Source organism: Python bivittatus, unplaced genomic scaffold (assembly GCF_059951505.1).
Source record: "Python bivittatus isolate LINGU-HERP-01145 unplaced genomic scaffold, Pbiv_v1 ctg000580_np1212, whole genome shotgun sequence".
NCBI classification, from domain to species: Eukaryota; Metazoa; Chordata; class Lepidosauria; order Squamata; family Pythonidae; genus Python; species Python bivittatus.
Genome location: NW_028277087.1, coordinates 18,050,221 through 18,078,116, shown reverse-complemented (window position 1 = coordinate 18,078,116; position 27,896 = coordinate 18,050,221). Strand labels below are relative to the sequence as shown.

General features: G+C 38.4%; 2 protein-coding genes across 7 annotated transcripts in view; one reads left to right on the top strand and one right to left on the bottom strand.

Moving 5' to 3' along the window:
• On the bottom strand, nt 1-27,530 carry EXOC5 (exocyst complex component 5). 2 transcript variants are annotated; one of them, XM_088149692.1, is made up of 18 exons: nt 27,398-27,530; nt 21,808-21,902; nt 21,036-21,183; nt 20,029-20,223; nt 17,114-17,178; nt 13,922-13,950; nt 13,705-13,814; nt 12,707-12,751; nt 12,460-12,600; nt 11,233-11,315; nt 9,536-9,745; nt 6,835-6,982; nt 5,976-6,084; nt 5,218-5,338; nt 4,501-4,587; nt 4,104-4,212; nt 2,050-2,265; nt 1-1,772 (listed from the first exon to the last, which is right to left on the bottom strand). In XM_088149692.1, exons 1-18 carry the CDS (start codon nt 27,503-27,505, stop codon nt 1,584-1,586), a joined length of 2,208 nt encoding a protein of 735 aa, XP_088005818.1. In that variant the 5' UTR covers nt 27,506-27,530; the 3' UTR covers nt 1-1,583. The 2 variants fall into 2 exon arrangements, with proteins under 2 accessions (XP_088005818.1, XP_088005820.1); XM_088149694.1 differs by lacking the exon at nt 27,398-27,530 and adding an exon at nt 25,352-26,210.
• AP5M1 (adaptor related protein complex 5 subunit mu 1) overlaps nt 27,186-27,896 on the top strand; it is a 16,734-nt gene continuing 16,023 nt past the window's right edge. Inside the window, exon 1 of one of the 5 annotated variants that reach the window (XM_088149696.1) lies at nt 27,186-27,291. The gene's annotated coding sequence lies outside the window, so the exon portion shown is untranslated. Of the gene's footprint in view, nt 27,292-27,651; nt 27,894-27,896 lie in introns of those variants that run through there. The other 4 variants (XM_007422927.4, XM_025163200.2, XM_007422925.4 and 1 more) reach the window with 4 other exon arrangements.

The window sequence follows — 27,896 nt, the reverse complement described above, 5'->3', positions numbered from 1 at the left end:
TTACGCATAAACTCTATGATTTTATTTGATTCACTCTTGCCTCTCTCTCTACAACTGTTTGGTTTATTGTACTTCAGTAACAAGGAAATCCAGACTTTTCCTGCTCCACAACTGCCCATTCATCCACCCACCACAAAATGGCAAAGGAATCTAAGTCTAATTTAGAATTACCAAGAACTCAGAATGGTATTTCTTGGCAAATTTTTCATGTACAACAATAATGATGCACCTATAGCTATTTCCATTGGTTACTTTGCCATTTTGTTACAGAACAAAGGAAAAATTACACAGCTAAACTGGGGAGAGGGGGTTGGACACATTTCAAGGCAATTGTTTTATCTCAAACTTTGTGTACATCTGATTCTACAGCACTGAAAGTATACTTATGGATAGGAAAAAAATGTATACTGCATATATTTACATATAAGCCCATCTGCAGATAAGCCAATCCACATTTTTCATGGTATTTTTGTTATAAATTTGAGGCTCTGCTTAGCCGTGGATGGGCTTATATGCAAGTATACATGAGATATACAGGTACTTTTAAAAAGCAGAGGGAAAAACCTACCGTATATACTAGCGAATAAGCCCATCCATGGGTAAGCCAAACCCCATTTTTGGGGTGTGTTTTGACACCTAATATTCTTGGCTTATCTGTAAGTATATACAGTAATTAATTTCATGAATGAATTCATGTTGCCCCAGGTATATTTGGTCAATTATACACATTAAATAATACTCTGAAAATTAAATTAGATACTACATTGATGTAAACTGAATTGTACTTAAAAGATCCTGGGTTCTCTTGTCTCTCACAAAATCAGCTATGCCCACCTCCAAGCTTCTTAAAAATGAGGCAATGGAATGAACCATACAGCTATTCTATACATCATCCATTTCAAGAGAGGCAAGTCACTCATACAAATAAAAATGAATATAATTTCTGCAATATTAGCCTCTTTTCATTCTGTACTGCTTTGTCATTTTCTTTTTAACATCTTCATATCACACCATGAGCATGGGACAATTTCCCCACCCTACAACATCTAAGTGTTGTGACATGGTATGACTGTTGAGTTTCTGCCCAACTTGCACAGGAATCCTATCAGCAAAAGAGTAACCTTGGCTGATGTCACCCACCCTACACTCCAGTTGCTTCCTGAAGACATGTCTGATCAAGCATATATCTGTATGCTATCTCTGAGGAACTATCATTCTAAGCTCTGAGGAAAAGGAACATCCAGAACTGGAAAGCTAGATAACACATACCATTTCACAAATGCTGAAAAATCAAAGTACTGTTTTTTCCATCCAGAACAGAAGTTAGAAGGCTCTAGTGCACTGTGTACTTTCTGACAACCATGTTTTTCTCATGAATAGAAAACAGAAAGTGGTTTAGGAGGAACCTGATAAGATTATTTATTCCAGAAGCAAGATGAAAACAGGACAGTGGAAAAGACCAATTTAGTTATGACAGTTTGTCTGAGCAACTTCCACACCCTAATTTTCACTCAAAAGCCACCATCATGTGCTGCCTGATAAACTAAGTCCTTGTAAATGCTTGGTTTGCTTCTTCTGCATGTTCAGCTGAAGTGGCGACCAAGACGAGCAGATCTGTAGTCAAAGCGGAGCTGTACAAAGGAATGGAGAATATTCTTCTCTAGAATAGCCAGCTGCTCTCCTGAGCAGACCTGCTTCAAGTTATCTGGGGCTACAACAAGGAGGTTGCAAAGGGAATGGAGCGTGTCAAAAAGCTGCAATACCAACGCAACCTGTGACAATCAGGAAAAGCAAAGCAAAATTCAGTGTAAATATCAAAGGGTGCTTTTTAGAAAAACAAGATCAGCTTAAAGATTATTAGCAATTACTTATATACTTCCTAATGCAAGACTTTTTTGTCATCTTGCTCAGGGACACAACAAACCTGAGAGAGAGGTCATTTAATTGTGCCCATTTTACAAACATAAGACCACAGCTTACCTATGCCAGCCAGTTTAATACACATGGGCCATATCTCAGATTGCATCTGCAATAATAGCCAGTACTCACCTTGAACTCTTTGGCACACTTTCTATATTCAGCCACATCACAGATTGCCGACATGCCACCCATGCAGCTATAGGAATATTGCTGAAGATGCTCATAAATGAGGCGATGGAAACGGACACCAAACTCCATCAGAACACTATCCACATTCTTGCCATCCATAGAATTCCTGATCTTTTCCACTTGCTTTCTAACATAGGCACAGACTTTGGCACATGCCTGCAACATAAACAAGGGTGTTAGGGAGAAAATATTCATTTCAATATGAAAGCTACAAAATGGGAGTGAGGAGGGTCTCTGGGCAATACCTAGGGTACCAACTTTCGTTCAATAAAAATAACTAGTATATCACTTTCAGATGATTTTTCCACGACAAATTCTTTCTATCTCTCTTGTGTTAAAAGATTTTAAGCCTTTGCAATGGATATTTGCCTGCTTATCATAGAAAAATCTTGGTGATCCAGCCAGTACCTGAAGTAACTACATTGCAACTTATTACACACATCTATAATTGAAACTGTATTAATGTTCCGGTCAGATTGTTTGAACAGATCTGTGTTGCCTCAAATATCTTACCCATTATATATTTTGTTATTTACAAAACACTCTGGCTTTCTAATATACACACAATTTTAGAAGAAATGAATCCTGCCAATATCAATGGAAAGGTAATCTCAAATACACCTGCAATCTTAACTTGGGAACAAAAAGTAATGGTTTTAATATGACTTACACAGAAACACAATCACACACATCCACCAACCTACAACCTTCAAACAAATATACTATAACTGGCTAATCATAAGGTCATTCAGGTTCTCAGAATCATTCTGTATATACTCTGTGCAATACAGAAAATGAGCTTTGAATCCCAATAAAAAATAAATTGCAACTAAAATATGCTACTTCACAATGTAGGCTTTTTTTTTTTTTGGTCCCTTCAAGTCAGTTGTTGACTCCTGGTAACTGCCTGGACTAGTCCCGGAGTTTTCTTGGCAATGTTTTTCAGAAGTGGTTTGCCATTGCCTCCTTCCTAGGGCTGAGAAAAAGTGACTGGCCCAAGGTCACCCAGCTGGGTCCATGCCTAAGGTGGCACTAGAACTCATGGGCTCCCAGTTTCTAGCCTGATACCTTAACCATTTCACCAAACTGGCTGTCTTAATTTAGGCATAATTCATTTTAAATACTTTATACCAAATATGAGAACCAATGGTATAGTAGGTTAGGTGCTGGACTAGGAGCAAAGAGACCTATGTTCTAGTCTTCACTGAGGTATGGAAACTAGCCAGGTGACCTTGGGCCAGTAATCCCCTATCAGCATCAGGCTCTGCAACAAGCCAGCTGACAAACAAAACTGTTGACCGCTTTGCTATAAGAACTAGACAAGCAGGCCCTGCAACTAAGCAGGACTGCAACAACTAAGCAGGATGCTAAGCAGGCCCCGCAACTAAGCAGGATGCTAAGAAAAACAACTCTATACCTAATATACAGTACAAAATTGTACATTATCTGAATTTCTTAATAGATTTTGGATCTGATTATGGCAACATAGAGTTCTAACTCTGTCCTTTATGCTCTCAGAAAAGGGATGAGATGATTTTCACTCTTGCTTTTTGTATATGGCCCATTACAACTGAGATGTCATAAATTATTCTACAGGATGGGTGAGTGATTTGACTGCTGGTGGTAAATAAATGCTAAATCATGATGGCAAATAATGTGGCTTAGTACACAGAGGACACAGACTTCTTGCAAGAAAACTAAATTATCTGAAGAAATACAATTATTCTGAAAAAATTATTTCTATATTAACATTACATCAATGATTGAAAGTATTGAATGTACTGTATAAGGAAATACTACTGTTCTCCCCAGCTTAAATCACACAAAGAAACTGCATCAGAATTCCTAGGCAAGTGGAAGAAAACATGACTATTAAGCGAGGCAATAAAATGTATACACCAAGTAGAGTTAACAACTGTAGGGAGGAACACCAGCAGCAATCCAATTACTCGCTGTGCCACTTGTCACGGCCTACGCTATATATAGTTACTCACGTTAGTGTACTGAATCAGAACGTTGTTCTCATCTTCTGGTTTGAAATCAGTCTTCTTTTGTTCAGCTGCCAAGATGTGCTTCATCTGCCCAATCATGCAATTCAGTGTCCTTCAAAGTTAAAATTCCAAGTGGTAGTTTTAGAGAGAGCATTCTGAATTTTACAAAGCTCCAACGTGATCCTCCTAAGTTGCAGTGAAATGCACATGCATATCTATTTCCATGAGACTACAGAAAAGATGGAGCACTAGAGTGTTAAATTATTATTTTCATTATTTAACATTTAATATACTGCTTATGGCAAATTTATAAAAACACAATATTCAATCCTGTTCTTAATACAGCAGTACAATGATGGAAAAAATGAAAGATAAACTAAAATATGAAATCTTCACTTGCCTATCTATGCCCATATCCAATTTCACCTCCATTTGTTCCGTGATATCCTTTTTCTTCTGAAGACATTCAGAAAGCTTAGGAGAAGAGCTGTGATAAATTAAGGGGTGGAAAGTTATTATCTACCATCTATTATAATGCACCCATCAACTGCAGACACCCTGGATTCCAAACACTTAACTTGTACAAGGATTTTCTAGCTCATCTCCCTTCTATTCTCACCTCTCAGAAAATAATTTTTCATGTCGAAATTATGTACAGAACAATCTAACTGATGTGAAAGGGATACTTGGGGGAGCTACTAGGGATACAGAATGCAGACAAATATAGAAAAGCATTACATATTTTAAGAATCTAAGAAGAACCCTGCTGGATCATATCAGAGGCCTATCTAGGTTCAACATTCTGTTTCTCAAAGTAGCCGACTAGAAACTTCAGGGAAGCCCACAAGCATATCTATGGATAAAACAGCACTAGCTTTATTACTTACAGAAAATCTAAACACTGGTGTGAAGTGAGGAGAGGCAGGCTTCCGAGAGGAAGGCTAATACTTTGCAAGGGAAACCATTGATACAGTATGACTAGACTAAAGCTATTTAAATGATGGCTCTGCACTTTTAGTATGGCTTTACTCAGGATGATTTTGACATAAGGAATATTTATGAATCAGAATGCAAATTCTACATGGCTTTTGGCATGAGGATACAATAAACAACCTACCTCACCAATGGCATCAGATGGTCATTGAACTGCTTATCAAAAAGATGAAAAATGGTATTAGCCTGGTTTACAATATCCAGGAAATAAAGATTTGCATTCTTGGCATCTGGAGAAGGAATACCTAAAAGTGAAATGAAATGTCAACAGATAAAATATTTCATTGGGACTAAGAAAAAAATCCAATTAACAGTCCATCAGGAATCCTGAATAACAATTATTTAAAAAATACAACTAAGCATGGGACAAATATATCAACCATTTTAAGGAGGATGATTTATTTTGCAAAGTTTATCTTTTAGGGATGTGCATGCTTTGAAAATGATTCAGAAAAAGGTGCTTTTGTGTAAGCCCAAAAAACACTGTGACTGTTTTCAAAGTCGACTCCCTTAAGTTAATACAACTCTTAAAGCCGCCACATCTTTTTTCAGACTCACATGGAAACCTAAAGAAAGGAATGCTGGTTTAATGAACAATACAGAGGTTCTGTCCTTTTGCTAACTCTGAAGTACATCTTCTGAATCATTTTCAAAGCGTGCACAGACCTAATATTTAAACATGTTGTCTATTTGGAACCAATAAACAAACTAAGGTGGAAATAAAATACATCACAGAATTAAATAATCTTTTAAATCCTTTTAAAATATGTGGTTTTATAGTTTACTGTTGCTATTGATTATAAATTTATTTCTATCAATCATCACATTTATCGACTACTTTATCCTGCAATGTAAAATAGAAATAGATAGCTTTCCACTTACCAGCCAGCCCTGTTTCCACAGCATAATCAATGTGCTCAATACACAAGAAATCCACAAGCAAAGAGAAAATCCTGAAAGCATTCTTTGGCAAATCAGAAGGATCAGAAAGCTTTAAAAATGAAAAGCATCGACTTCAGCTTTTTTCTGGCAAGAATAGGTTACAAATCATTTGCAAGTAATTTCAGAAAGCATATTTACATGACTACATTCAAACAAGTATAATTGTGGAGGGATAAGCCAACATTCACGTATTAGGTTCTTGCTAGTAATGATCCAAAATATTTTACCTCCACTTTTTGATAAAGTTTCTAGCTCTTGTATTAAACTGAACAAGTTGGAAGATATCCAATAAGCCTCAAATACTGCTTTTCTTATCAGAGTTCTAGACAATCTGTTGCACTCCTATAAAGCAACATTTCTTGCCCCTCTTGTTCATCTGACTCTCAAAAGAGGTATTTTGAAAGATATTAAACATTTGAAAGATATTAAAAGACAATTTAAAATGCTGGAGCGCCAAAATTCCAAGATGGCCTTTGGGATCCAGACTGAACCTATAATAAATGGAGAGCACAGGCATATTGTGAGGGCCTTAATAATAAGCTGCAATTTCCCTCGACTTTTTTCAGTCCTTCAATTTCCCTGAAAAGTTTTGATATATTTTTTTCGTCAGTTCATGAAATAATCTGCTACTTTTTCTACTTAAAATAACTTAACAAAGAAGCTCATAAAGACAGCATAAAAACAAAGATAATAAAATTATTTTAGAAACTGAATTACAGTTAACCAATAAGGGTATATTGTTTGTATGTGAATTCTAATATATAATAGCTAGGAAGCTTTGTATTATGCATATACACACCCTATGACACCTTTCAAAAGCTTGCTTAGTTTCTTGTAATAAATTAACCACAACATCCTGGGACAAGAAAGTTTCACCATGGGTATCAATGCTTGGGCCCAAAGGCAGGTTGGTCCGCTGTCGTATTCTCTCTTTGAGGTCTTGAATGCTAAAAAAGAAATGCCCCAAACAGGATCATTTATTGAAGTCAGACTTTGCTCTCATTAATTTTTCAAATATTATCAACAACAAAATTACATATTAAATACAACAAACAAATAACTTTCACTGGGAAAAAAAAGGTTTCTTTATAAAGTGACATTCTTTGACATGTACCATCCTTTAAAAAACAGCCACTTTCTCCTGTGATCCCTCAAGATCCACAACACTGATCAAGAGCACCTTCTATGGCTGGAGACAGACAGTCATTCATAAGAAAATTCAGGATGTTATGGCAGAGTCAAACATATTCATGAGTAGATAAGCACTAAGACTGGCAGCTCCTTTAAAAACAGTATTTCAGAATTTGTGGGAACACATACAATGCACTTTTTCAATCACTAGAGCAGCTGTGCCTTTTTCCAGGCTCACATAGCTGTTTCAGAAGCCAATCCTGGTTGTGCAGGTTCCAAAACAGACTTGGTAAAAGACACAGTTCTAACAGTTCAAACAGAGATGCTGTGTATGCATTCTCTTAAATCACCACCTTTTCTACGACAAAAATGCATGGCAGGAATGTGGAAACTCCTTTCCACTGATGTATCAAGTGCTGGGCAAAATGTATATATGCAATGTGCATAAAATAGTTCATATTTTAAAAGGCTGGCATTATACTAGCTAATTCGGTAATGTATTAAGGTGTTTGTTTATTTCCTATTGCCTCTTCTAAGGATTGTTAGAACAGGCAAAACAGAAAACTCCAAAGAAACTACACTGTTAACACCTGTTAGGATATTTATGGTCATATCACAGATCACTGCATAATTTCAACCTGGTTTTGTAGCTGACTTCTTCAAAGAAGATGAAAAAAGAATGAAGGAGTACATTGTATTTTTATACCATAGAGATGTCAACTTCTAAGATACCTTAGAAGATATATCCTTGTTATAAGAACTTTTAGTACTATAAGACAAAATTAGATCAGCACTGCAGTCACTAGGAAGTTGGAAGACTAAGGAATTGATGGAATATCTACCAAAATATGGAAGCAACAGAAAAAGAATCAGTAAAACTTCTGACCAAAGTATGCCAGGGAATCTGGAAAATGACACAGTGGCAACAGACTGGAATAGGTCAGTCTACCTACCAATTTGAAAGGAGATTTAACAGAGTTTACACAATATCCTTAATTTACATGCTAGCAAAATAATACTTAAGATCATCTAACACAGATTAGAGTCCTACATGGAAAGGGAGATGCCAGATGTTCAAACTGGCTTTAGAAAAGGCTGAGGAACAAGTGGCATCACTGCTAGCACACACTGGATCACTGAGAAAACCAAAGATACCAAAAAGTTAATATATGTTCCATTCATTATAGAAGGGTCTTCAGTTGCATCAACCATGTCAAGCTGTGTAATATCCTTAGGAAAATGGAAATCCCAGCACCTCTCATTGTCCTCATATGAAACCTATACTCAGGGCACAAAGCCATGGTCCAGACAGAATATGATGAAACAGAATAGCTCCAGGTCAGCAAAGGAGTGAGACAAGGCTGTATACTCCCCTTGTTTATTCAGCCTATATGCTGAATATATACTGAGGGAAGGTGAGTGTGGTTTTAAAACTGGAGGAAGAAACATCAATAATCTGTGCTATGCTATTGATACAACTCTGAAACTGAAAATGCAAATGATCTGCAAACTCTAGTAATGAAAATCAAGGAGCACAGTGAAAAAATGGGACTAAAATTAAATATAAAAAAGACCAAACTAATAATAAAGGCACAGCAACCAGCCTTAGAATTGACAATTGAGTGGTCAAAGTGGTGGGTAGCTCTGCCTTTTAGGATCACCTATCAACAGAAAAAGATCCAGTAGTCAAGAAATATGCCCCAGACTACCTTCCTGCTAGAAAGCCTTGAAAGAGATTTCAGATACTGGGATAGGTCTATACCTACAAACATCAGAATTGTGCAGGCAACAGTTTTCCCTGTGACACTCTATGGACAAGAAAGTTGAACTTTGAAGAAGCAAGATAGGAAAAGTGATGATGCTGTAGAAAGTTGGTGTTAGAGAAGATTCCCAAGAATAGAATGGATAGCCAACAAAACAAACGAATGGATCATACAAGAAATCAATACAGAGCTTTCACTCAAGGCACAGAGGGCCAGATTCATATTATCTTACTTTGGACACATTATGTGAAGACCTAGTTCTCTTGAGAAATTTATAATGCTGGGAGAGATGAAAAAAAGGAGAAAACGAGGATGACCAGCAGTGACGCAGATGGATTCAACTACAGCAGTGACTGGTGCACAGTTGGAAGATCTGAAGGACTAGGTTAGGGACAGATCATCATTGAGAAGGTCCATGTGGCCACTAAGAATTGATACTCACATAATCAATCAATCAGTAACTGTCATTATACAACTAAGCCAATATTAAAATAAGCATTACTCACAAATTTTAAACAAGGTATGCATACTTAAAGAAGTTTATAAATACTGCAAATTTTACAAGTATATAAGGCAACAATAATAAGATTAAAAAGTAGTACTTACCCTCCACTTCCAATAGCTCTCTTCTGGTGGTTTTTGGAATCATAATAGCGCTGCAAAATCATGGAGCTCCTGCTTCTCAAATAACCAATTTCCACCTCAATGTAATTCTCCAAGTAGGAAACAAAGATGGATTTGATAAGCTTAGACAGGAAAGTCTGCTTATCAGTGCCCAAGTTAAACTCCATCAATTTGCTTGAAAGATTAGTAGTCCTTTATATTAAGGCCAGGAGCAAGAGAAGAAAACAGTGTAGTTGCAGGAGGTAAAATACAGGTATAACATCTATAAATGTTCACTTCTTAGGGGGCACAGTAAGGAATCAGAATGCACCTAGCCCTATTATGGAAGTAGGCAGACCTCAAGCCTATTTTACCTAGAACCCCAAGATCCACCAACTGGAGCTTAGAGCAAAAGACAAACACTTAAAATTAAAGAATTCTCAGCCCAGGAATTTGTTTTGATTATGAGAAATGAACACAGCTCATAGTCCTTTCACATAAAAACACCACAATTCCTTTCAGTAAAGTAACTGAGGGTGGGAGCGGGGGCGTCATTTTGTTGCAGCTATTGTTAAAACAACTGGAAGTCAGAAATTCTTGCTGACCTACTGGAAATCACCCAGAGATCTACCAGTAAGCAAGCATGGACCTTAACAGTTCACTGAATTAGAGATTACTAGAAAATCCCCTAGTAAGAACAAGAGATCTTTAATCAATCTTTTTATATTCCCTTACGGAATGCCAAAACCAATTCTTCCCAACTGACTTGTATTTGTCTCGAACAAGAATAGCCCATGCTATTCAAACAGTTCCCCACACCCTGGCACTCCAGCCCCAGTTGATTTAACACAAAGATTAGTACTTCATGAGCAAGGCAGGCACTCACTTTTATATGTCAGAGATGAGAGTAATAGCAGGTTTCACACATAATGTTAAGTTATAATGTACCTTGTTTCTAACTTAGCATAACATCAAGCCAACCACTGTTTACTTTTTGGAAACAAATCATAATTTGAACACATATTTTAGTGTTGATTCATGAATCCAGGCTTTCATTTCTTTTTTCTGATGTCTGAACCCAGAACTTATTCCTGGTTTCTTTTGTACTCCACCTACAGTAACTGTTCTGGGTCAGACAAAAGAAAATTAAGAAATGAAACCAGAAATTGGCTGGAAAATCCATGATTAATTTGATTACGTGTATAAGTAATTCCATCTCATTCCTAATTCTTAAAAAAAAACTATGGTTAAAGCAAATCCTGCCTTAGCATTATGCACAAACAGAGCCAGTGCAATCATTTTTCACTCCAGCCACCCATCTGCCACTTCTCTATAATTAGGGCTTTGGGGAGGCAGGCTGTAAAAAATAATATTTCATATATTCATATGGTGCAACCAATAAAAGGTGCTTTTTATTTCCACATTTCTTCTGACATTAACTTTGTTCTGAATGCTATAGCAAGGAACACTTCTATCTTTACCCTTTAATATCTGGCAAAGTAGACCACAGTTCCCAAACAACTAGACACATTACTGTATAAATTAATCCAAGAGAAAAAAAAATATTCAGCATAAAGAACAGTCCACAATTCCAAGAATAGGTAGCATCTACAGAGAACTGCAGAAGGACGAATCAAATAAGGAGACCAGACCTGGCCTTTTACAATTTTATCCTTTAAGTATTTTAAAATAGAACCAACCTTGTGTACAGTTCATAGAGACTCTGAAGATATTGTTCTGCATCTGATTTCTTATGTTCTTCTAACTGGTCTTTTATATAACTCTGTGAAATAAAGGCCAGTATTCTATTATTTATTTCCATTAAGAATACAAGTGCCTAGTATATATTCAATGCAGTTTAATTCAGTTATGAAATTTCCATCACAATCAGCTCCAACATTACACTGCATCACACATTTCTGCATTGTTTAAATTTTGCTTTTCACTGTAATCTAACCATTGTTATTCCTCTTTGTTCCACAGCCTGGGTAGGAGAGGGGAAGGATAGAAAAGGAATATTGCACAGATATCCTAATACCTTTTGCATTATTTTCACCAGATGTACATATGGACTTCCTATTGAACAAATCTCTCTCATTCATTACAAAAGAAATACCAACATTTTGGCAAGCTGTTCTCTAATATTAAGTACAAAAATGCAGAGATCGATCGATCGATCGATCTATCACATTTATATGCTGCCCATCTCCCCCAGAGGGTGACTTTGAGCGGCTTACAAGAAGCATTAGGCTTCAACCTTCTTACACATTCTTTTTCTGTCCCTATGCTTATGAATATAGTTAGAAAATCCAAGAATCCAAACATATAGCAAAACATCTCCTAAGCAGAGGAATAGCAGCAAACATGACCACTATAAGCAACAATCAAAAGAAGCAGTTCTGTAGCATCGCAAGATCCCTAGATAGTTGTCTGAAGTAGCATTCTGTTTTAAATACAAAACATCCCATATTCTTCTCTTAACCATGCCCATAAAGATCCTCTGCCATAGGCTACTATCCAAGTATAACCTGGAATCACAGATTGTGTTTGTGTAAACCATCCAAGACTGTAGGATACAACTAAAGTTTGAATCAAGAGAGAGAAAGTGTGCATGTGTAAAGGACCAGGCATGTACAGCCTTCTTCAATCTGATGTCTTCCAGGTATCTGGGACTTCACCTCCCATAATTCCAAGCCATCATGTCCATTATCAGATGATGTCCACATCAAATGGAGAGAAAGGTTTGGGAAAGACTGGCACAAGCCACCAATCATACATAATGCATTCTTGCACCAAAAAAGCTTGAAATTAAGGATGGAAAAACTGGTACAGGTAACCATACTATAAAGATATGTCATATACAAAAAAAGTTAACCATTATGTTGGCAAGTAGCTTTTTTAAAAAAATAGGAACACTTGTAAGTTACCTGAAGCCTGATTTCAAAGATATTCTGAATAAGTTTGGCCATTACAGTCTCTGGACTACTAAATACATCTCCAACTTGTTTGTTCACATTCTGGCACAGAATGGCTGTATCTTCAAAAATATCACTTCTCAAATAGGCACCCTGAATCACAGAAAAATTAGAAGAGGGTTTCTACATCAAAATATTTATATCTACAGGTATTTTGCATAAATGTATACACAACATAATATCTAACCCAAACCCTTACCTCTTGGCACTGTTTTATATACACATCAACACAGTGGGAATAGCCCTATGAAAAAAAAGAGATTCTGCAATTTAGTTCAATGTTGATTATAGTTCATTAATGTTTAAAATTAGTAAAAACAAAGGATAGAGATTATCTAGTTTTCTGCCTTTTTCTTTTTCTTCTCAGTCTCTTGGATGACAACAGAGCCAACCAAAATAATAGCTGTTGGTCATAAAGTAAAGCCTTTTATCTACCATACATGTTACTGTATTTAATTTCCCCAAATCAAGAGTCTCAGCACCATTATTTCCTGAGCTGAATCAATAGCAATGGACCCATTGCTATTCATTCAGAATGAGAATTTTAATGTGCAATGTTCAAGATACCAAACTTTTTCACCCTGAGATATATAAGATCAGAATCAACATATACTACTAAATGTCTTTACTGCTCCTAATCCAGTTTAGCTATAGCCACTGAGCTGTTATACGAACACTTACAAGCATATCCAAAATATGCTCAATTTGAGTAGCATGGAAGGAAAGTTCCACAAAGTTCCACTGAGAACCTCTGTCTATAACAGCTATCAGTCTGAACTTGCAGACAAAAGTCTGACTCAAACAGTTCTCTATCAACTGCATGGATCAAAATGAGACATAGAGAAGAGATTGATTGTTAGCAAAGTTTTTTTAGAAGGACAGTTCAAGTATCATACTGATGCTAGAAAGGAATTAACGAAGAAATCATCCAACAGTCATACCTGTAATGACAAAAGAAAGTACTTTTCCTAGAATCAAAATGCATTGGTTCACTAGAACACAAAGAACCAATAGGAACTAAATAATCTGATGCATTAATGGCTGCACAGTTCTACTGGAAAAAATACAGCATCTAAAAAGGTTTATTCTGAGTCCAAACTATTCATATGCTTCTATATAAACATAGTTTATCAGAAGCAAATTCTACAGAGGAGCTTTTGTAAATATGCACACGCTACAGCCTTACAGACTTCTTACCTTAAAGTGAAGCAAAACTGCAGTTACTTCTCTCATCCTGTAGATTTGCCCCCTTCTTTGTGCATTGGTAAACTCTTGGATTAGTTGGCACTCTAAATCATGGTACTTACCTGAGTTCAAGGAAGAAGGTGAAGAAAATAAAATAACATGTCAGGGTTGATTAACTAGAAGCAGTAGAATTATTTTCAAACAAATTAAATTAAAAAAGCAATCTTACTTGCTATTTTAGATTTTACTTCAGAAAACCTGTGAAAGAAAGAAAGAAAGAAAGAAAGAAAGAAAGAAAGAAAGAAAGAAAGAAAGAAAGAAAGAAAGAAAGAAAGAAAGAAAGAAAGAATAAAGCTCATGCTTTAGCATTTCAATCCTCCAACCACAAGACATTTATGCAGTGTACTTTTTAGCTGCAATGCTTCTATTTTAGCTATCCAACACCAAGAACAAAGCAAAATGCTTTTAAAAAATTAATGCATGAATGCCATGATCATGTACACCATATAATTACATACTTACAAAAAATGAGATTAAGGGCCACTCCCTGTCAAGTTATACTTGGTAGCAACCACAGATATTTGCAGCTAGCATATGAAATACAAAGAGGAACAGGTAAACCAGTGCTCAGCACAGGTTCCAAGAAAGCACCTTTCAATTACTACCTCAGACCAGAGACTCACAAGAGAAGCCAAGTGTTGGTCAATAGTGCTAAGGTTCAGGTCTCCAGCTATGCAATCCTAACAACAGCAGCTAAACTTGTCTTTTGCAAATAAGTGTGAAACTACAGGCTCAGAGATACTGGTAGTAGATGCATAAGAATCGTATACATTTAAAAAAAAATCTTACTGATGTAAACTAGATTTAGCTATATTGCCTTTTCTTTTTCTTATTTATGCTTATAATTTCTTTTCCTTATTATCTCTTACTTCCTTTTCGAGCTTTGCATAATATTATTTATCCCAAAAGAATGTAGTGTGATAGGTATGTATTTTAAACGCAATTTCTAGCAGTGTCACTGACATCAAGCTTTCCTATTTTCCAAAGCAATGTAGTTCTCCTTTATGTCTAAATCTATCATAGGAAACATCCTGAGGTTTTACTTCTACTACCAGTCTCAGTTACACACTATAGTTTGAGGATCTGAAGGCCAGGATCCAAACAGAATGACAGAAAAGCTTCCTTAATAAACAAAAAAAAAAGGTAATCTTCACATAAGAAATAAATGAATCTATAAAGGAAAATAATATATCTGCAGAACAGTAAACCCAAATATGTGGAAAACAAATACTAAACTGCAGAATGTTGCATTCTTTCTCTTCCTCAAGCAGAGCTGTGTAAATACATGGAAAAAATGATAGACATAGATTTGGAAGACCAAGCTGAATTCCCTCTCCAGCCATGCTCATTGCTGGCTTTGAGTTAATCACAGTTTATAGCCCAGTTTATCTTGCAAGGTTTTGCTGAGGATACAAATTAAGATTGGACAGAGAGTTATCACATGCAGTATTCAGCTCAGTAAACTCCAAGCACACTTGGATGAATCACATTTTCTAGATCCATTCCTCTAGGTCTCCCGGCTTGGCACAGGAATCAAAATTGCTCTGGGAGCCCAGTGGAATGGGGGGTTTTTTGCTTGAACCCCATGCATCCACTCAAAATCCAACCTGTGATCCCTATGGATTGTATTGGATATATCAGCAAGCTATAATAATGTTAATAGTGTATCCTTCCGACTGTTACAGGTCTGCAGTGGGTTCACTTTTATATGTATGATCACTTCCAGAAAGTGGTGCTGGCTGCTTATTCCTCTGATCTATAAAATTTATGCTATAAGATTCTACAAGGCTTTATTTTATTTCATATTCTGATTAATGAAAAGCCATGTGGGAAGTCACTGAAAATGTAGACTGAAGTATCATCAATACTCAGGTGATATATAACTGGATACAACAGGGGATCTGCCCTGTTGTGTAGTAGTTAATCTGTTCTGGAAGAGGCTGTACTCTTCTAAATAGAGACTGGCTATCTTTTTGCAACTCAAATTTCCACCTTTTAAAAAAATATTATTTGTGGCAATTGGGGCCACAGGCACACAGCAGAAACAAAACAAAGTCTCATAAGTGGATGCTACCACTTTAAGCAAGATGATTATTGAGAGGTTACTGATCAAGATATGCTAAGCTTATTTGAAGTTTTAGCACATTTTATTTATTTGTTTTCATTTGAATTTGGTAGGAAATCACACTGCCAAATTTTGGTGGCATGATCTTCAGGGTCATAAAACGGGGCTTTAGGGACAGTTTACAGCCCACTTACAGCCTGCAGTTCACAGGTCAGATTTTCAATGTTTAAGTGTTTGTACATCCAACTCTGTCACTGGATTCTCTTGCAGCTAAGAATGCTTTTCATCAGATGCCCTAATATACCAAATGAAATGAGATGGTTTTGTCCGAGTTATCTATCCTCTGGTAACCTCCAAAAATGCATTACTGCAATGCACTATATGTGCAGCTATCTTTGAAAATGGTCCTATAGCTACAGGTAATCCAAACTAGAGGAGTATATTAAGTCAGGGCTTTTGCAGTGGGGATGCTGGATACAGAATGCCATCTCCAGAGATTCTGGCCAAAGATTACGCTGTAGCATTTTCAAATGAAGACTTTTTCTATTCCCTAAACCAGCAGTTCTCAAAGTCAAATAAATTTCAGAGGGTCCCTGAAGTCAAACGAATAAATATTTTAAAATGTCTCAGTTTTTTATTTCTAATACAGTAAATATCAGTAGATATAATCCACATAAACCAAAGCTCTTTGGGCTCTTCAATCATTTTTAAGAACGTAAAAGGGTTCTGAGACCAAAATGTTTGAGAACTGCTGACCTAAGCTTTTTATTCTAAAAACACTCACAATGTGTTTTTAGATCCCTGCATGGCTGTTGGTTTACCTTCATTTTATTTTTTAGTCATTTTACAATGTTTTTATATGTTTTAAGCTTATCAATAGAACCATTCAGAGAACTTCAACAACTGAGTGGTATAAAATGCATTAAACAAATATATAAACAAATAAGATTAAAAGATCTTTAAATATCTCTGATCTTTGTGAGGTCTGCCTTCAATGTTTTAAGTAAGGTTGCAATCCTATACACACCTACCTAGGAATAAACCCCACTGCATATAGTGGAGCTTACTTTTCAAGGAACAGGCAGATATTGCACTGTAAACCAACTAATATGCTTCTACCTATGACAGAACTAACGTTAAACATTAGTGGGCTATCAATATATTCTTTTAAATTCATCATACCACTGAATTTCAATTCAACTCATTTCCCCCAAAACATTAGTAGAAGAGTCAATTGAAATCCAGCTGACACAAACAGAAATCAAAGGTAACGTATAGCTATTAGCCACCCTTCACCTGTCAAAAGGTAATTCCTGTGCTATCAGATGCAGTTTCTGGATAATATCAGCTGCCTCTTCAATCTATAAGGAAAAGACATAAAATTTACTGTAAGAGAGAACTATATCTGAGATTGTTTGTTCCCTGTATTCAGTATCTTCCTTCATTTGTCTGCCATCTCACTTATTTTTAAAAATCAGAAATATTTGGAGAAGTATTCCACAATGAATTTCTTTACTGAATATTTAAATAGTCCCTCAAAATCAACTTGCAACAAATTAATTTTTTAAAACATGTCTTCCTGCCTTATTTATTTATAAAATCTATAATCATCTCCTTTCCTGCACATATAAGACCTAAAATCTTTGTGGGACATTTCCAGCAGCTTCAGTTCCTACATAGCCTATCCTTTTTGCATAGCTGTTGCCTCATTTATTTCACTGTATGGGGGGGGGCGCGGTTGAGCAAAATATGTTTCTTTGACCCCATAGATAGTTCAGGAGTACTGCTAAAAAAATTTTTCAAGATGATAGTTCCAGATCTAATACAAGAGCCAGCATGATTAAAGGAACACACTCTGTTCCGACATGCTTAACTCATTCAACCACTAATCCAGTCTAGATTTTCTTACCAATGTTTTTGGCAGCACACAATCACACTAACAGGGCCAAAATTGCCATTTGGGGAACAGGAAGTTAATATTCTTTATGAATAAAGTCGCTCTGATCTGATTAGATCAGATTAGGATCTGATATTGATGCAGAATCAAGAAATATGCCGCAGAATAGCACTTGGTAGAGCAGCAATGAAGGCCTTGGAAAAGATGTTCAAATGCTATGATGTGTCTGTACCTACAAAGATCAGAATCATGCAAGCAATAGTATTCCCTCTGACACTCTATGGAAGCGAAAGTTGGACTTTGAAGAAGCAGGATAGGAAGTGTATTGATACTTTTGAACTCTGGTATTGGCGAAGGCTCCAGAGAATACCACAGACAGCCAAGAAAACAAACAAATGGATTATCAAACAAATCAACCCAGAGGTCTCACTCAAGGCATAAACAATCAGGCTTAAATTATCCTACTTCAGACACATTATGCAAAGATCTAGCTCTCTGGAAAAGGCTCTAATGCTGGGAAAGGTAGAAGGAAAGAAAAGAAGAGGACAACCAGCAGCAAGGTGGATGGACTCAGTCATAGTGGCAATGAGTACACCATTGGAAGACCTGAAGGACCAGGTTAGGGATAAATCATCACAGAGAAAATCAGTGTGGTCACTAGGAGTCAAAAATGACTTGATGGCACATAATCATTCAATCAATCGATGCAAACAGGGTGCTGGAGAGGTGAGAACCACTATCTGCTTCTTCAAGTCTTTTTCTTTCTGGCTGACTTAATCAGCCAGGGATGACTGGTCCCATGGTTAAGGCGGATAATTAACACTTCCTTGTTGGAGAGGTGTGTTCCTCCCTGTCTAAAGGAGGCAGTGATGCCCATTCTTAAAGAAACCCTCCCTTGACTTGGAACAGCTGGAAACTTTCTACCAGTCTCAGAAATACCACTGATGCCTAAAGGGATTGAGAAAGTGGTGGCCTCACAACTCCAAGACATTTGTAGAATGCTGATTATTTGGAGTTATTTCTTAAAAAGTCAGGCTTTTATTTGAAATACAGAACTAAGACTGTTTTGATTCCAACAGAAGAGAATATGTGTAGCTCAGGGTTGAACTTTGGAGTCCTTGGGGTTCTCTGAGCTTGGTTGTTTTCTTGCAAGTGTTTCATTACCTGGCTAGGTAACATCTAGCACTGAAGATGTTACCTAACCGGGTAACAAAACATTTGCAAGAAAACAACCAAGCTCAGAGAACCCCAAGGTATCCACTGTTTTGATTACTGTGATAATAACCTACACTGGGAACTTGATTTGGGAGTGTGATACTACTAGTTCTCTTGGACCTCTCAGCAGCTTTCAATATCCCCAAATACCATGAATAATGAAAATCCTTGTAGGATCTGACAAGGAAAGCTACACCTGCAAAATAACTGGGGTAGAGAGATCATCCAGGAGACATTTTCTTGGCTCTGCTGCATTTGGTAGGTCCCACAAATTTGTTCCAAGCATATAAGTGTCTTGAGTCAGAAAGACAGGGATAAGGTATTGGCAACTTGGAAAGAAAACACATTTTTCTTACATTCCATTGTGCTACCTGTACTTACTCCCTTATGTAAAAGGCTGGGGAAAAAGGGGGTTTATTAAACCACAGTATCTAAAATAATGCCTCCTCTCATATACTTAACCGTAGCCAACTATCATTTTCCGAGGCCCTGCTCCAAGTGCCCTCCCAGGTTGAGATGCAGCAGATGGCTAGCCTGGGGTAGCATTTTTCAGTAGTTGTCCCCCAAATTTAAAATGCCCCCCAATATTCAAGTAATATCCTGGTTTGAAATTGTGAAGCCAGATTCACAAGAAAAAATTCTGACATCTGTTAGGTTTTATCAATGCACCTCAGTATTAATTGTATGCCTCAAGAAGAAATCCAAATACACACCCTGAAAATACTTATCTATACAAAGAGATTTTGTTTGAGAGATTTCTCAAGGATCATGTGGGGAAAAACATTCATTCACAAGTAGGAAGAATTAGGGCATGACATTCAGAAGAACGTAAGAGATTTCTAAGGCATTCTAAAGAATTACTCTCTCAGCATTCTTCAAAGTTGCTTATGATTTTGCAAAATGAAAAAGTGACAGCACTACTACATTGAGAATTGCTGAATCAGCAGACAAATGAAGTTAATCTGCACTCAAGAACAATGGAGCTGGACAAGTCGCTCACTGGGGAGTTAAACTGTGGAAAAGTTGTAGCAAGAATTATAATTAGGGCAACTCAGTTTGTCATGAGTAACCTCATTCAATCTTGCTGATGGGGTCTTACCTTTTCAGGATTGGTGAAAACGTCAGACTTCAGCTCTCCATCTAGAAACTCATTAAAGTATTTCATCAGTTTGTGAGCCTCTACTAGCCGTTGCCTTGGTGTATTTACCCCCTCCAGCAGGTCACCTAGGTGACAGACTTTAGTTGCCACATAGCTGACATGCTCATCTAGTTCTTGGAAATGCTGGAAGGCAACCTGGGAGAAATAGACAAAACAATGTTTGTGTTTCCTATAATGAATAGAAATCAAGCTCTTTAATAACATTCAGAAGAAGAAAAAGCTCAGAAGCCAGTATAAGGGATGAATCATGACCCAGCCAAACTTCTCTAAAATGTGCAAACACCCACCAAAATTAAAAGCCTATTGATGAAAAACACCATTTTAACTAATTTGAGTCAAATTAATTCCACTGAAATCAAGTACTTGGAATGAGTCTTAACAAAGATTGGTATGTAGTTTCCATCTGAAATTTAGAATTATATCAAGCTTTCCCCCATACAAGTTAGAATTTGAATTTCACGGTTGTAAATTCGTCCATATTCCTGCAGGGCTAGTTAATGGTTGCAGTTATTTAATATGAAGTAATTAAAGTAATTGAAAAGAAATCTCTCTCTATAAGGAAATGTATAGTGATATCAAGGTAAGTTGAGTTGTCATGATCAATAAAGGACAAATACTTCTCAAATTTTGTATACAGTTAAGTATGCAGGGAACGAGAATTACTAAATGATTACCAAAATATGCCTAAACTGTTCCTTGATTAAATGTTAATGGAATAAAAACAACATATTTTCATGCAACATTTAGAACAGAATCCAGCAGAAAGTTAATGTCTAAATTTTAAACCACAGCTTTACAAACCATAACAGCTGGGTTCAAAAACACATTTAAACCAAAACCAAATCAACCACATTATAGAAAAGCACAATGTGCTATCTCAGTCATTCTGTGTGTAATTTACTGAAGTGAGTCAGAACAAGGAAAGAATCTGTGCCCTTCCTGTTTACCTGATTGCTTTTCTGCAGCTCTTGAACTTTCTTGGCAAACTCCTTAGCTTCCCTTTGGACTTGTTGCTCCAATTTTTCCACCCTCCTTTGGATTCGTTCATCTAGCAACTTCAGTTCATTGATATGATTCACAAATTCTTCTTGCAATCTGAGGATAAACACTTTAATAAGACAGGTTTTAATATACAAATGTTGATCCTTGATACTAACATGAGGTGTTATAGAATATAAGGCAATGTAGGGATCACTAAGCCTTTACCAAATAGCACTGACAATAATCATGTTATCTTCCTCATCATCCAAAAACCCATAATTGTTGTTGTTGTTGTTTAGTCGTTAAGTCGTGTCCGACTCTTCGTGACCCCATGAACCATATTGCATAGCCCCTAATTTATCCCATATGTCTGTCCATATATACAATTATATGCCAAAGGAATTAATTCACTAAGCTTTTGATGTCACTTGTAGAAACTAAAATGATCTGGTCATTAGGCTGTATAAGATCCATTCGTTCTCCAATCTAGGCTTTGAAAAGAAAAACTGTTCCCTTCTAACCTCAGGGTTTTTTTTTTATGCTTTCTAAGCTATATTTCCCCTTCCTCCCCTGACTAACTATTTTGAAAATCTCTAAGAAGCTTGCTTGGGTGGAGGGGGGTTCAGAGTCACAGCTGGTGTGCTTACTGGATGCTTATTTGATTCACGGAATGCTTGTTCTGTGCTAAAGATAGTTAAAGTACACATTGTATGGCTCGATTGTGCAGCTAAATTTTACCTTTTGGGATCAAAAGCTTCCATGCCACCTCGGGAACCTCCACCAGGAGTCCTCCATGCCAAGCGTTCAATGTACTCATCTGCCACAAAGGGCTCCTAGCCATACAAAAAAAGAGATTCTTTTACAGGGAGCCACAGTTGGAAATGCAGTCTATATATTGTTCATATCTCAGTGAAAAAAAAAATTAAAGCATTTTTTCTGCAATTAAATAATAGGACCGATGGCACTTCTGATATTTGTTCATTTAATCTAAAAACTAAGCATTTTGAAAATGATGAATATCTCATTTAAAGTTTGCACAATTAGCTTGCATAAGTAACAATTCCCAGCCTTCTACACTTCAGGACCTGTCAATAACCAGAAAGCTCTGTCGAGATCTACTCCCAATTCATTCAGCAGTGTCACTCCCTAAGGTCAAGATATTATACAGAGGACCTTTCGCACAGAATAGCTCAAAATAATAGTGGATTAGATAATGGAAGGTGTCTTTTCTTTAATCCTGAATTTATCCAATTACAAGGATCTCAGGTAGCAGCAGTGAGAAAAACACTCTACCTCATACTTCAGGGACCTGCTCATCGTAGAATATCATATAAGGATGGTCTGCCTTGATATAAGGCAGTTTCACGCTCCACAACTTCCTCTTTTGCATTCGAAACAGCTGCCTTTTAAGTTCACAAATAAACTTGCTAGAGTACAGTATGAGTACACATATTCCAGCATCCACATTTTCCAAAGATTACCAGAGGTAAGCTTTCAAGAAGCCAACTCATCAACGCTGTATTCATGACTCATTTTTTTCAACATTTTTCTTAAATACACTGTACCAGTTCTTCTACTATTGCGGCTTTCACCTTGCCACTCCCATTTTGCATCATTTACAAATCCCAACCCTGGTCATACTCATGTTCTCTATGACATTTTTTAACTGTAGGTCTTTGGGGAAGTCTTTGTGTTGACACAATATAAAAACTATCTGGATTTTTAAATTTTAAATATTTTAAATGTACAGAATGCAATAAAGTAATTAGACAGACCTACTGACAGAACCCATCAATAATGACTCTATTAATTAAAATGTTTAAATATAAAATTATTACAATGCTGGTATTAATTTCATTTGAGAAAAAAGACAAGCAGATTGCTTATTTTTTAAATTTAATATTAAAATCTAGTTTACTGGGAGGAGCTATAGAGCTTTAAAAAAACACACTGAGAATAACAGGCCTTTCTGAATCAAAAGTATTTTGAGACTAATCACATCTAGGTATTCCAAAGCATGACTGAACGTTTGATCTCTTGTTCACCAGGTAAAGGCTGTCTTTGACTTAACTCATATAAATTGACTTTCATGGTGAAAACTGGTAAGATTACATTATTTTCTTGCAGTCTAGGCAGCTGTTGAACTTCCAAAGTATTCTACCATAAGTGGTATGGGAATCTGTTACATTGCAATGTTTGAAGCAAGACTACAGAACAGTAAGGTGTTTAACCTAGGTGAACTGAACATTATGTAATATCTTTCTCCAAGTGACTCTTTTCTGGACAAAAATAGTATGGCTATATAAATTAAATAAATATATACATACATACAAATGTTCTGGTAACCTTTAAATTAGAATTTTGTAACATGTAAGTTTCTTTGAATACTTTTCTGCAACTTACTTACACAAAATAAAAAGTTACTGTGCTAACTGGGATTTCTGGATTTCAGCAAAGATCTCTTGCCACAGTAAAACAGATCCAACAAACTGAAAGTCTGCCATCTACATCTTGAATTTATAAATAATCATCAGAGACCCTAATGAGGCAGATTACTAGGAAAAGGGCTTTCTCAGTTGCAATCTTCAAAAAGTACAGCACCTTCCCCAGAAAACAATGTTATAGCAACCAATCTTTATTCATATGTATTTTTTTTAAAACGCTTGGCCATTTCAACAGGTTTTACAGCATGGTTTTATCGCTTGCTATATTTTATGGATTCCCTGTTATCAGTTCTTGGCTGCTGCTTCTGGGATCTACTGTATTGTTCCTGTTGATTTTACTGTATGCCATCCTGAAATACTTTGAGCAGTCCTGTACGTAATCGTTAGCTTTTGTTATTGAGGACTATTTTAACTATGCCTTGTTGAATAACGCAAAGAGAATGGCTCACACATAATACTAAGTTAAAATGAAGAAGTCCTGAGTTAATGCGAATAGTTGCATTATATGAATTCAGCCAATGAGTTCAATGGAACTTACTTTCCAGTAAATGAGACAGAGCAGGAGGGAGGATTGTGACCTTTCAATGAAGGGACAATTATAAATTTATTAAATAAATATTCTGGAGATAGATTTTGACTTGTCCATGTTTTGGCACGAGCAAAGATTGTAGATTCATTTTGAACGGAGACTTCGTTGTCTAAGGCCCCCAGGGCATGCCTCCTTCCTTCTTCTTCATATACCCTACTAACACCATTCTGTCCCTAACTTTATAGAGATGCTCACTCCATTTCACAGCTTATATTTTTTTCATGGAAGCAAGCAAGGCCAGAAAAATGATGCTCCAAGTAAATCTGTTCCTAAAGCAATTTTGAAGCCCACTTTGCTCCTGTTACATGCCCAGAGAAGTTTGTATTGCCACTTTCTTTCCAAAGCAGAGTGCTGTGCTTTGAACAATTGCAGTTTAATACAATCCTGAAAAGTGAATTCTCATCTTCACACCACCTGAACATTTGCTGCAAATCCAGCTGTTAAGAAAATAGGAGTCTTACCAAGAAAAGAAATGGCAACCTTATAAGATCTTTAATTTAAATATTAATCTTTCTGTTACTCCTTTAGTAGCTGTGATTTTAATTCTCAGTTCCAAGCGCCGCAGCTATGGATAGCTAGAATGTTCTGATTCTGTCACAGAATCAGAGTAGCTGATGGAGATGGAGTATTTAATTATCAACAAGCTTTTCCCCTTTTAAGAATGCCAATTGTAAACAAAATGGAGTTTTGCAAGGGGCAACAAAATTCTAGGCAGTTTAATTAAAAACAAGAATATTACTCTATCTTTCCAGACAGCATGACCGTAATGAAGGCAACTGAAAGAAGCATATATTCCACCCACCATTCTACACCTTTAAAATCTTGTACTGCCTATCTTTCCCCACTCACTCCCATTCTGAATTTTATTTCTTACAAATCATTATTCTTTTACAAAATAATCTTGCCTTGAACAGCTGCATGACAAGTTTGCATACAATTTATTTATTTCAAATACTTTTATGCTGCTTCAATAGTCAGATTCTAAGTGGTTTACAAACAATAATATACAATATATAACAATACAGTAAACAACAAAAGTACCCAAAATATCAATATATCTAAAATAAGATACAATCAGCAATTATAGTTTTACTACTATGACACCATGATATTTGCATCATCAAGTAACAAATTCATCCCAAGCTCAAATATCTCTACCAATTTTTGCTTCAGTGCCCAAATGTGTACTAAAAAAGCCATGTTTTTAAAAGCTTCCTGAATATTAGTCATGAGGGTGGGTTTCTTTTACCTGGTGGAGGGTGTTCTACAGGAGTGGAGCTCCTGCGTAGTGTTCACCTGTAGGTCCCTTTTTGTTACACCTCTCAAGGAGTGAGGACCCTACAAGCATGTGATATCTGAAACCCAAGTAGTCTCAGGCAGGGGCACTTCATCCTCACTCATCCAGAATTCAGTAATGCATGCCATGTCTACCCTTTCTTCCTCAATCAAGTCAGGCCTAGCATTTTACAGCATCAACCTGAGACTAGGGTCCCCAGCAATCCAGCTGCCTAATTCTCAAGTGTGGAAGGCTGGAAGAGGGGATTGATCTCAAATTTCCCAATCCCTCACCCCTGCAATGGCTCGCCTCATCTCATGCAATACCTCTCTCTGATTATCACTATCATGATCCTCTTCTTCTGACATCGCTTCACTTCTCCTTCACCCTAATCACACTAGAGACTGTATGTCAGCATTAAGGTCCTCTCCTAGAACCTCCAGTAACTCCTTCTATTACCTCCCACTCCTCTGCAAATCCACCCTTCTCATCTCTTTCCTATCCTCCCATTTGCTCCTTCACTCCTGGGCAGCGGTTAAGTCACTGCCTATGCTTCCTTCTCATTTGCTCCACTTTCACCTGGGCAGTAGTTAGTGACTTCCCCTGCTTCCAGTCACCCTGTCCTCTCTCCGAGAGGTCTTCTACCTCCATCCTATTACCAATTAAAACCAGATTCTTCACTCACTAACCACTCCAACTTATCCTTCCTCTTACTCACTCTCCATTCACCTCTCTGCAAGTGGCTACTTCTCTCCCCCACCTGTCATGTTCTTAACGAGGGGGGTCTATCTTCACCTATTTCTACTCAATACACTTCTTTGTCTCCCACACTCCCCTCCCCAATCCGCCTCTCGCTTTTCTTGCCCCCCACTTTGATTCCTAGTCTTCTCTCCCACCCTTCCCCCACCAACCTTCCTCGGCCAACACTTCCTAAACAACTGGCTCTCGGTTCTCGTCTCTCAAACCCTCCGCCCCAACCGCTCGCTCGGTCTCAGGCAATGCGCCCGTCGGTCCCCCCTCCTTCGAGGGAACCAAGCTCCGCTCCCCAAATACTCGTCCGTTTCAACTTCCCCCGCTCTTCACCCCCCATCTTCTGCCTCCGCTTCGCTTCTCTTTCCTCCGGGCCTCTTCGGCTCCGAGCCGCTCCCATCCACGTCTCTCTCCCCTCCTGCCCATTGTGCCACGTCCCGTTCATCTCATCTCAGCCCTCCTCTCTAAACCGTTCTTTGGAGTCTGATGGCGGCCTGTCTAGGCTTCCGCCTTCTCTTCCGGTCTCAAGTCAACCATCCATCGATCTCTAATGGCTGCTGGAATGGGGTCCGCGATCCTCGCCGACTCATCGTCCGGGCAGCTGAGGCTTTTGTGGGCCGGTGGAAAGCGACCGCCTGCCTTCCCCCGCCCCGGCCGCTCGCGCTTGTCCACTGCAGCCCGACTCCGCGACCTCCGTGCCTCGTCCCTCCAGCCTCGACCAGGTCGCTTGTGTCTCGTCCTGCCTCTTCGGTTTCCACCGTTTCTCTCCCATCACCTTCAATTCACACAGTATCATTCCCTTTCTCGCCCTCCGTCCTTCCAGTCCCTAAGGCGGCTCATTCTTGCACCCTCGGAAGACACTTTCCCTCCTTTTCCAGCAAAGGCACATCTCCCCCCTTCCTTTCCCCTCCCGAGCCCCTTGACAGACCGTCGCCCACCAACTCCCCCCTCAGCCTTACATCTCCTGGCAGCGCCAGCAGCCCAGAGAAAGAGCAATTAAATAGGCGGGGGGGCACCCTCCCAATTGAAAAGGGTCCATACACACACGCGCGCGTGTACAGGGTTTGGCTCTCCCGTGACAACTTTCCCCCACACGCGGCTTACTCGCCCCCGCCCTCCTGAGGCAGCCACTCCCGCCACCTGCCCCGGGCGGGGGCCGCCAGGTACTCTCGCGGGGCGGCCTCTGCAGTCTCTCCCCCAGCAAGGGTCCTCTTCCCGGCAGCAGAAGGGAAAACGAGGGTGGTCGCCCCATGCCCCGCCAACCTTTACCTCGAAGAGCTCGGGCGTGACCGCGGCCAGGGCGCCCCCGTCGCTGTCTCTCTCCCGAACCCGTCCTCTCAGGCCGGGCGCCCGGCGCCCAGCCCAGGCCTCCTCCATTGTCTCTCCCAGCAGCGAGATTGCTCGAGCTGCGGCGTTCGCCGCTCCGGCGGCGGCGGCAACTTCCAACTCCTCCTCCTCCTCCTCCTTCGGAAACCAACCATAGGCCCCTCAGGCGGCCGCCGGTGCTGCTCCGGCTCGAAGCCGCGGTGAGGCCTGGAAGGTGGCTCCGCCCAGGCGCCTTAGTCAGCTGCTGTCGCCGCCACTGCTGCTGTCTCCTTGGCCCTCTGGTGCAAGCGCTCTCCGCTTCTTTCGGGGGAAAGGAGAGGCCCGGCGAAGAGGTCGGCGTTGGGGTTGGAAGCCTCTTCAGACCATCGCCTGGAGGAGGGACGGATGGCGGAGGCGTTTCTGGTTGAGGGGGGAATGAGTTATAGCGGAAGGAGGCAACGTG